Raw genomic sequence first — 10,643 nt, 5'->3', positions numbered from 1 at the left:
AAGATAATTTAGTTTGAGGATGAGGATATACAGGAAGGACTAGAAAAATGCACAAATAGTTTAGTGAGAAGACTATTTTTAGATCGGCATTTTAGTTCTAGGCACTGGAAGCCGCTCTATATGCAATATGGAGACCGTCGGAAGGTTTCAAAGTTGTAGATCGAGAAAAAAATCTATTCCAATTTTTTTTTTTTTTGGCAATGAGATTGACCTAATAAGAATTGAAAAAGGTGTTTTTTTTTCATTTAATTGGAACTTTTGTTAGAGTCCATATTATAGTTGGATGGAGTTGACCCATATTTTAATTGCTTGCCTAGCCAAATTATTTTTAATAATATATAAGATTGTTCCTGTCTTTAAATTTTTCACAGGTTTTGATAACATCTTACTATTATTTAGTGAACAATATAATGGGTCTTAGCAAATTAAAATAATTTATTATCATTTGAATACTAATAGAGTAATGCTAGGGAACCAAAAGGGGTATCAGCCAAAAACCAGCCAAATATCTCTGAGTGAATTTAAAATTTCTACGAGTTAATATATATGGATGTTCCTTCTGCTAAGTATTAGAATGTTTCTTTTTCATGCTAAATGGATGTTCTTTTATATATTTTTCGAATTTTTTTATATTACAAATGTAAATGTCTCTATTTCTTTAAGAATTTTATAATTTTTTTAAATTTTATAAATATTTAATTATTTTTGCTAAAATATAACTGAATATTTCTTTTGTTAAGTGTTAGGATATTTTTTTATATTAAATGAATGTTTTTTTTAATAACACCCGTAATAGCCCTACTTCATACTCCCTAAAAACACAATCTTCAGAATCCACACTCTCCCTTCAACTATGACCAAACTAATCCAATATTCCAACCGACTTTATCGGCTTCCTATGCACCAATTCCCTGCACCGTTGATGACCCTCACCAAACCTTGCACCATAGAGTTGAATTTTGAAACGAAGGTGATGAGGAGTTCCGTGATCCCAGGAGAGATTTTTGATTTTTTTCCACATATTAGTCAAAGAGTGATTTGGTTGAACACGGCAATTAATAACAAAATTTGAAAATTAAATAAAATTAAATTAATTAAATAAAATGTGATTTTGTTTATTTTTTGGCTGATTCCCTTTTGGTTCTACATACTTTTCCATACTAATATTATTTTACTTGGAAACTTAATAAAAAAGAGATAGACATTGACTTGGTTAAGAAATAAAAACAAAAGTTACGAAGGTAAATCTATTGTGATTTATTACTAAATAATTAGTATGAATATATATATGATTGAATGCTTAATTCAATAAAATTTGAATTTTGTTTGTGATGATTCTACTCAATTAACACGTTCTAAAGTGGAGATATGATTCGTCGTATATATCCTTTTAGTCATCAATTCTATTAAATATCTTTCTAATTTTCAAATAAAGAAATAATTTATTATTTTATAATAAGACTTTAAGAGAATAGTTTTGTTTATTCTTTTATTTAAAATTATATCATTAATTTTATGAATTGGTACTTACGTTGTACTATATATTAGAATTAGAATCATAGACATAACATCTGACATGTTCGATCATAAAACCATGGTGCCATCACCAAGTTCTTCATACTTGTCAATTATAGTGCTTTTGTTATCAGTTTTATTGATAGATTCAGCTTCAATCGAAGAAAATTTTATCCAATGTCTAAGCTCATATTTTTCAAGCAATCCAAAACAATTTTCTACAATAATTATCACTAGAAAAAACGAATCATTATTCACTAGCACTCTTGATTCCACAGCACAAAACCTAAGGTATTTGACACCTTCAACGCCAAAACCAGAGTTTATATTCACACCTTTGAATGAATCACATGTCCAAGCTGCAGTTATTTGCTCAAACAAATTGGGTATTCACATGAGAATACGAAGTGGCGGCCATGACTATGAAGGAGTCTCATATGTTTCTGAGATTGAAACTCCTTTCATAATCATTGATTTGGCTAAGCTTCGTACAATCAATGTAAACATAACAGATAATAGTGCCTGGGTTCAAGCTGGAGCCACGATCGGAGAAGTTTATTATAGAATATCAGAGAAAAGTGAGGTTCATGGATTCCCTGGAGGCATATGCACAAGCATAGGTGTTGGAGGGCACATTGCGGGAGGTGGATTCGGAGCCTTGGCGAGGAAGTATGGGCTTGCAGCCGACAACGTCCTCGACGCAAAACTAGTTGATGCCAATGGTAGATTACTTGACAGGGAAGCCATGGGAGAAATCCCATTTTGGGCCATTAGAGGAGGTGGAGGTGGAAACTTTGGGATCATTCTTTGGTGGAAGATAAAGTTTGTTCCTGTGCCAAAATCTGTGACCGTGTTTACAGTTAGCAGGACAACAGAACAAGGCGCAGAAGACATTTTTAACCAGTGGCAAGAGTTGGCTCCAGGCCTTTTTGACAAAGATCTTTTCATAAGAGTCATCTTTCAACCAGTTAGTGCTGCCAATAAAACTGGGAGAATTATCTCAACTTCCTATAATGCCCTCTTTCTCGGTGAGTCTCTTTAAAATGTGCAATGCATCCCCATTTCAATGTTTTCTATAAAATAAAAATTCATGTGCAATCAACTACAGGTGAAGTTGATAATTAAAAACTGTTAGACAAATCGTTATATATCTAGCATATTCTATATAGGAGAGATTTTATTTTAACACTTAAAGTGTAAACTATCTCTTTTTTTTTCAATCTTATACTGAAATTCTGTATCTTTTAGAATAAAAAGAGTTGAAATCTAAATTTTTAAGTCACAAAAATTTTGATCTAGTATCATGATACTACTTACTCTAAAAGTTTAAAATATAAGGTAAAATATATAAATAGTTATATATTTACTATAAAACATCAAATTATATTGTATTTAATGTTTGTATTTGTATTTTTATAACAAATGTAGGTGATACAAATAGACTCCTCAAAGTTATGCAAAAGGACTTTCCAGAGTTAGGTTTGACGGAAAAAGATTGCTTGGAAATGAGTTGGATCAAATCTGTGCTCTATATTGCTGGCTACCCTAATAATACAAACCCTAATGTCTTGCTTCAAGGAAAATCAACATTCCAAAACTACTTCAAAGGCAAGTCAGATATTTTTACAACTCCAGTAGGCGCGTTTCAAGAGTTATTAAGAAGGTTGCTTCAAGAAGATAATCCCTTAATGATTTGGAACCCATTGGGTGGAGCAATGTGGGATTTCAATTTTTATGATACGCCATTTCCTTTTAGATCAGATTTCTATTATATGGTTGAGTACTTAACTTTGTGGCATAATGCATCTGAGGATGTATCAAAGCATTTAGATTGGATCAGGGAGATTTACAAGTACATGACCCCTGCTGTGGATGACCAAAGAAGGGTAGCATATGTGAACTATAGAGATCTGGATTTGGGAGTGAACAAGAAGAATGCCACAAACTTTAAAGAAGCAGCAGCATGGGGTAACGTATATTACGGAGTTAACTTTAAAAGTCTTGTGAAAATAAAGAAAAAAGTGGATCCTGAAAATATTTTTAGGCATGAACAGAGTATCCCAATAGATCTATCGATCAAGGTTTAAAATGTTTCAAGGGTTTGTTTTACTATTTTAAAAAATAAAAAAAGTTATACATACATAATACTATGCATTAATAAATAAAAAGAGGAATACACACTCAATATATAGTCCCAATAATTTTCATTTCCAACTACTTTGGTCTCCATCTACTAATCCTTCTTTAAGAAAATTAAAAGTTATTCCATTTATTATGAAGAAAAAAGAGAACAACGAATATACTAAAATCTTGCTTTTTATTTTTATTTCGTGTTTTTTTTATAAATTTTTATAACCAGAAAATACTAAAACCGAAAAAAAAAATAAAAATACAAATTAAACGCACTCTTAAATTATTTATTCTCAATTTTTCACATACACCGTTCCAGTAAAATATAGAAATTTTTTCATATTTTTGTAGTTGTTAACAACGAAAAATAAAAAAAATAAAGTAACCAACTTCTTATATATTTATCAATCCAATCTTCTCATTCTTTTTCTCCTTTTATCTTTTTCAATTAATTCCCATTATTAATTCTAATGTGCATCTGAGTCAATTTCAGAATTCTATTTTAAAATCTTTTTTAATTATTCCCTCATTATTAACACTAATGTACATCAAATTCAATATCAATTTTTTTAAAAACAAATCTTGTATATATATATATCCTTTATATTTTTTTCCATACTCATCTAAAGATCGCGAATTCGAGTCTCACTCGTAACTTTAGTAAAAAAAAAAACAAAAAACAAAAAAGATCTTAACACATCTGTTTCGAGAGTTACTTAAATTATACCTGCTGTGAAGTGTCAAGGTATTTGTAGTAGATAAGTAGAATGTCAACCTCCTTTGTTTAGGGGTGTCAAAGCGAGCCGACCCGCTCTAACCTGCTCCGGCTCATCTAGGCCCGCACAATACATGGGACAGGTCGGCCCGCCCTGCCAACTAAAATGGGTTTAAAATGCTAGCCTACCTTGCTTTATGACAGATTGGTGGGCTAGCCCGCTTGACTCTTTTCTTTTTTAAAAAAAAATAAAATTCATTAACATTAACAAAAAAATAATAATTATAAATATTAAATACAAATAAAAAATAGTCAAATTATAATATAATTTTTTCATTATCTTTCTTTTAATTTTTAACTTCAATAAAATTATTTAAAATAATATTTCTCAATAGAACCATCTTTGTTTTAAAAAATAAGTCACATAATTTGAGCATATATACGAAATTGTGAAATAAAATAAATAAAATTAATAACTAAAAGAAGAATAAAAATAAAAAATAAAAAAAAGTGCATAAAAATTATATAATTATTAGTTTTATAGTGATAAAAAAGAAATAAAAACATAAAAAGTTACGAAGGTAAATCTATTGTGATTTATTACTAAATAATTAGTATGAATATATACTATAATTAATTAAAGCGATATGATTGAATGCTTAATTCAATAAAATTTGAATTTTGTTCTGTGATGATTCTACTCAATTAACACGTTCTAAAGTGGAGATATGATTCGTCATATATATTATATCCTGTTAGTCAATTCTATTAAATATCTTTCTAATTTTCAAATAAAGAAATAATTTATTATTTTATAATAAGACTTTAAGAGAATAGTTTTGTTTATTCTTTTATTTAAAATTATTTCATTAATTCTATGAATTGGTACTTACGTTGTACTATATATTAGAATTAGAATCATAGACATAACATCTGAGATGTTCGATCATAAAACCATGGTATCATCACCAAGTTCTTCATACTTGTCAATTATAGTGCTTTTGTTATCAGTTTTATTGATAGATTCAGCTTCAATCGAAGAAAATTTTACCCAATGTCTAAGCTCATATTTTTCAAGTAATCCAACACAATTTTCTACAATAATTATCACGAGAAAAAACGAATCATTATTTACTAGCACTCTTGATTCCACAGCACAAAACCTAAGGTATTTGACACCTTCAACGCCAAAACCAGAGTTTATATTCACACCTTTGAATGAATCACATGTCCAAGCTGCAGTTATTTGCTCAAACAAATTGGGTATTCACATGAGAATACGAAGTGGCGGCCATGACTATGAAGGAGTCTCATATGTTTCTGAGATTGAAACTCCTTTCATAATCATTGATTTGGCTAAGCTTCGTACAATCAATGTAAACATAACAGATAATAGTGCCTGGGTTCAAGCCGGAGCCACAATCGGAGAAGTTTATTATAGAATATCAGAAAAAAGTGCAGTTCATGGATTCCCTGGAGGCATATGCACAAGCATAGGTGTTGGAGGGCACATTGCGGGAGGTGGATTCGGAACCTTGGCAAGGAAGTATGGGCTTGCAGCCGACAACGTCCTCGATGCAAAACTAGTTGATGCCAAAGGTAGATTACTTGACAGGGAAACCATGGGAGAAATCCCATTTTGGGCCATTAGAGGAGGTGGAGGTGGAAACTTTGGGATCATTCTTTGGTGGAAGATAAAGCTTGTTCCTGTGCCAAAATCTGTGACCGTGTTTACAGTTAGCAAGACAACAGAACAAGGCGCAGAAGAAATTTTTAACCAGTGGCAAGATGTGGCTCCATCCGTTATTGACAATGATCTTTTCATAAGAGTCATCTTTCAACCAGTTAGTGCTGCCAACAAAACTGGGAGAACCATCTCAACTTCCTACAATGCCCTCTTTCTCGGTGAGTCTCTTTAAAATGTGCAATGCATCCCCATTTCAATGTTTTCTATAAGATGAAAATTCAAGTGCATTTAATTTCACGTAAAGTTGATAATTGAAAATTGTTAGATAAAATATTATATATCTAGCATATCTTAGATAGGAAAAAATTTTTTTAACACTTAAAGTGTAAATTGTCTCTTTTCTTTTTTTTTTTTCCAATCTTATACTAAAATTCTGAATCTTTTAAAATAAAGAAGAGTTGAACTCTAAATTTTTAAGTCATAAAAGTTTTGATCCCGTATCATGATACTACTTATTTTAAAAGTTTAAAATATAAGGTAAAATATATTAATAGTTATATATCTAATATAAAACATCAAATTGTATTGTATTTAATGTTTGTATTTGTATTTTTACAACAAACGAAGGTGATGCAAATAGACTCCTCAAAGTTATGCAACAGAACTTCCCAAAGTTAGGTTTGACGGAAAAAGATTGTTTGGAAATGAGTTGGATCAAATCTGTGCTCTATATTGCTGGCTACCCTAATGATACAAACCCTAATGTCCTGCTTCAAGGAAAATCAACATTCCAAAACTACTTCAAAGGCAAGTCAGATATTTTTTCAGGTCAAGTAGGCGCATTTAAAGAGTTATCAAGAAGGTTGCTTCAAGAAGATGATCCCTTACTAATTTGGAACCCATTGGGTGGAGCATTGTTGGATCACAGTGTTTATGATTCGCCATTTTTTTATAGATCAGAATACTATTATCTGGTTGAATACTTAACTTCGTGGCATAATGCATCTGAGGATGTATCAAAGCATTTAGATTGGATTAGGGAGATTTACAAGTACATGACCCCTCCTGTGGATACTCAAAGCAGGGCAGCATATGTGAACTACAGAGATCTAGATTTGGGAGTGAACAAGAAGAATGCCACAAACTTTACAGAGGCAGCTGCATGGGGTAACGTGTATTACGGAATTAATAACTTCAAAAGTCTTGTGAAAATAAAGAGAAAAGTGGATCCTGAAAATGTTTTTAGGCATGAACAGAGTATCCCAGTAGATCTATCAATCAAGGTTTAAAATGTTTAAAGCTAAGGGTTTGTTTTACTAATTTAAAAAATAAAAGAAGTTGTACATAGATAATATTATGCATTAATAAATAAAAAGAGGAATACACACTCAATATATAGTTTCAATAATTTTCATTTTCAACTACTTTGGCCTCCATCTAATAATCCTTCTTTAAGAAAATTATTATTCCATTTATTATGAAAAAAAAAACAGAACAATAAATATAATAAATCTTGCTTTTTATTTTTACCTCGTATTTTTTTTCATAAATTTTTGCAAATAAAAAATACTAAAAATAAAAATAAAAAATATAAATATAAATTAAACGCACCCTTAAATTATTTATTCTCAATTTTTCACACACATTTCTAGTAAAATATAAATTTTTTTCATATTTTTGTAGTTAACAGCGAAAATGGAGAAAAAAAAAAGTAAACAACATGTGATATATCCGTCAATTCAATCTTCTTATTATTTTTCTCTTTTTATCTTTTTCAATTAATCTCTATTATTAAGTCTAATGTGTACCTGAGTCAATCTCAGAATTCTATTTTTTAAATCTTTCTTAATTATTCCTTCATTATTAACATTAATGTACATCAAATTCAATCCCAATTTTTTAAAAGACAAATCTTGAAAATATATATATATATATATATATATATATATATATCCTTCATATTTCTTTTTGAAAAAAAAAAGATCTTAATATATCTGTTTCGAGAATTACCTAAAATGTTGATTTGGATCCGAACATGTGATCCAAAAATTTCTTATGAGGCAGCATTCGACTTTTTCTTACACCGAAGTGCCGCCATCCGAGTTCCTCGTGAGGAGGTAGGCGTAGTACTTGCAAAAGACTCTGATACTTAAATCATTAAGGACTTTCGGCAGGTTTTTAGTAGATTAGAACGTAAATTATATCTGAAGGGTGTCAAGATATTTGTAGTAGAGTGTCAACCACCTTTGTTAGAGTAGTTCCACCTTCATTGGTGGATAACTGTTCCCCTTATCTTGCGAGTTTGTTGGAGTCTATCTTTTAGGGGAGATAGCGATAGTATGAGAGATTCAAGGAGATGATTAACTCACTTGGAGAAGTAAACCGGTCCTTTGTTGGCACGTCCGACCTCTTTAAAGAGGCCGAGTGGGCCTCCTTTATGAATTGGATCCCTTATCCTTGTTAGGCCTCGCTTTATTTGTTTGGGACAGGGTATGAACAGTTTCCCTGTTTGAGTCCTGAGCTTTCAAGAGGTCGAGCTCAAACAACTCGTGGCCTTGGCTTTGACGTTGGGTACTCGACGTGTTTTTCAAAAATTTGAACGTTGCTTCCTTTATTGCAAGGCGGATGTTGCGCGGCAATTTTTTTGGGATCCGCACACGTTTTTAAAGAGGAGTTAAGAGGTCATTTTCTCCCTTGTCTCTTATAAAAGCGTCTTGGCTCTTCCTCTTTCCCTTTTTCAACTGTTGAAAACTTTTTCATTATCTTCTTTCTTCGCAAGAATCTTTCTTTTTTTGGTCTCTGTTAATTCAAAGATTTCTTCATCTTTTGAAGATCTTGCCTTGTGGAGAGGAATGTTAGTGATTTGCGGCTTTGACGCGCCCCTCTTCCTTCCAACATTTCATAAAGGTGTGGCTATCTTGAATGGATTTCGAATAGTAATGTTAACAATGGGCTCTTTGTTTGTTGATATTTGGATTTCAGCGGCAGTCTTAGTTATTTTCTTTGAAACTTTTTTTTTTTTGAGAAAGTCGTTGACTACCGCCGTTTTGTCTGAAAACTTCTTTTGAAATCACTTTTTGTTGATTGAATCGCTGTTGGTTATTTGGGAATTTCTGAGATTTTGTAGAACTATAACTGTAATTATTTTGTTGTTTGTTGTTGTATTGCCCTCAATGGTGTCGCTACTATGTGATGATGTCGTTACTGGAGAGACACCATTTTGATGCTTTCTGTATGTAGAAGAGCTTGGAAACTGAGTTGATTGGTTTTATTTGTTTTTGCCCGACCTATTTTGGACAACGTCCGAGCTCTTTTTAGTAACGACTTTTTATTCTGCATTTGTAGGTGTAGCTTTTATATTGTGCTCTATTGTTCTCAATATGTCTACCAAATTTTCCCTTGGTCTCTTAAATTGGGTAGATACTCCGGTTCTTTCTTGTGTCCCCATGTTAGATAAAGAGTATATTGATGTTTTCTATAGGCATCATAGGATATGCGACAATAGAAAGGACGAGAGGAATTACGAGTTGATAGTACCCGATCCGAATAAAGAGTATGTTTCCCTCCTTTAGATAAGTCGAAGCGTCCTTTTTCCATGCCTATGACTGCTTCTTCAAATTAGGCATCTCACTCCCCTTTACTAATTTTGAGACAAATATTCTTTGGGCTTGTAATATGGCCCCTTCTCAACTTCATCCGAACTCTTGGGCTTTCTTGAAAATCTTCCAGCTTTATGTCGGGAGCTTGATGTCCAACCTTCTACTAAGATCTTTTTTCACCATTTTATGTTGACCAAGCCCGGTCGTCGAAAGGGAAGTCTTCCTGGTTTTCTTTTTGCGCCGTTTAAGGTAGAAAATTTTTTTCTATTTTTGATGACTCTTTTCATGACTTTAAAAATTATTTCTTTAAAATCTGAGCAGTTGAGGGTGCACAGCCTTTCTTTTTAGATGACAATAATGAGTCTTCTTTCTCGTTGTATTGAGAGGAGAAACCGATAATAGCTAGGTATGAAGTAGATGACTTATATGAGATTGAAAGAAGTTTTGTGAACGTGTTGGAAGAGTGGGGCCAGGCTCGTCACTTGGACACCAAAAGATTCTTAGGAGACCATAGTCAGTTTCGGTCTGAGCTAGGTAGTTTCCCGACCTTTAACTTTTATGACTCTTTAATTGTTTTCTGTTTTTTCTCATGTGCTTGTCTTTGTTTTGCAGAGACCATGGCTCCTAAAAATGAGGCGATGAAACATTTGCGCCAAACTCATAAGATGGTAGTAGCCCGAGGTCTTCAGGACAAAAAAGCCGGGGGAAATTCCTCCCAATCTTCCCCTAAGAAGTCGAATTCAAATTCTTCAACTCAAAAGAAGATCATTCCTACCCTAAGAAGTCGTATGATCCCTCTTGACCCTCCTCTAGAGAGTCTTGTTGCTCTATCTTCTTCGTCTTCTTCAGGACCTCGTCTCAAGAAACAAAATACTTCTGAGGAGGTAAGTATTTACGATAAAGGATTTGACAGATTTGCTTGGAGCGAAAGGAATATCCTTCCTCATAGCCGCATCAGTATGGATGATGTGGCTATTCAAAACCATTTCAACCTTAT

The 10,643-nt window shown here is 32.3% G+C and overlaps 2 protein-coding genes across 2 annotated transcripts; both read left to right on the top strand.

Annotated features, from left to right (window-relative positions):
• Window positions 1-1,579: 1,579 nt before the first annotated feature.
• LOC112794188 (monolignol oxidoreductase AtBBE-like 13) lies at window positions 1,580-3,713 on the top strand. Its single transcript, XM_025836300.3, has 2 exons — window positions 1,580-2,543; window positions 2,944-3,713. The coding sequence occupies exons 1-2, from the start codon at window positions 1,595-1,597 to the stop codon at window positions 3,600-3,602; spliced, it is 1,608 nt and encodes a 535-aa protein (XP_025692085.1). The 5' UTR covers window positions 1,580-1,594; the 3' UTR covers window positions 3,603-3,713.
• A 1,587-nt stretch (window positions 3,714-5,300) lies between these two features.
• On the top strand, window positions 5,301-7,455 carry LOC112794187 (monolignol oxidoreductase AtBBE-like 13). The gene is made up of 2 exons (XM_025836299.3): window positions 5,301-6,265; window positions 6,675-7,455. Exons 1-2 carry the CDS (start codon window positions 5,317-5,319, stop codon window positions 7,334-7,336), a joined length of 1,611 nt encoding a protein of 536 aa, XP_025692084.1. The 5' UTR covers window positions 5,301-5,316; the 3' UTR covers window positions 7,337-7,455.
• Window positions 7,456-10,643: the final 3,188 nt, after the last annotated feature.

Source organism: Arachis hypogaea, chromosome 4 (genome assembly GCF_003086295.3).
Source record: "Arachis hypogaea cultivar Tifrunner chromosome 4, arahy.Tifrunner.gnm2.J5K5, whole genome shotgun sequence".
NCBI classification, from domain to species: domain Eukaryota; kingdom Viridiplantae; phylum Streptophyta; class Magnoliopsida; order Fabales; family Fabaceae; genus Arachis; species Arachis hypogaea.
This window is presented reverse-complemented; position numbering and strand designations above follow the sequence as displayed.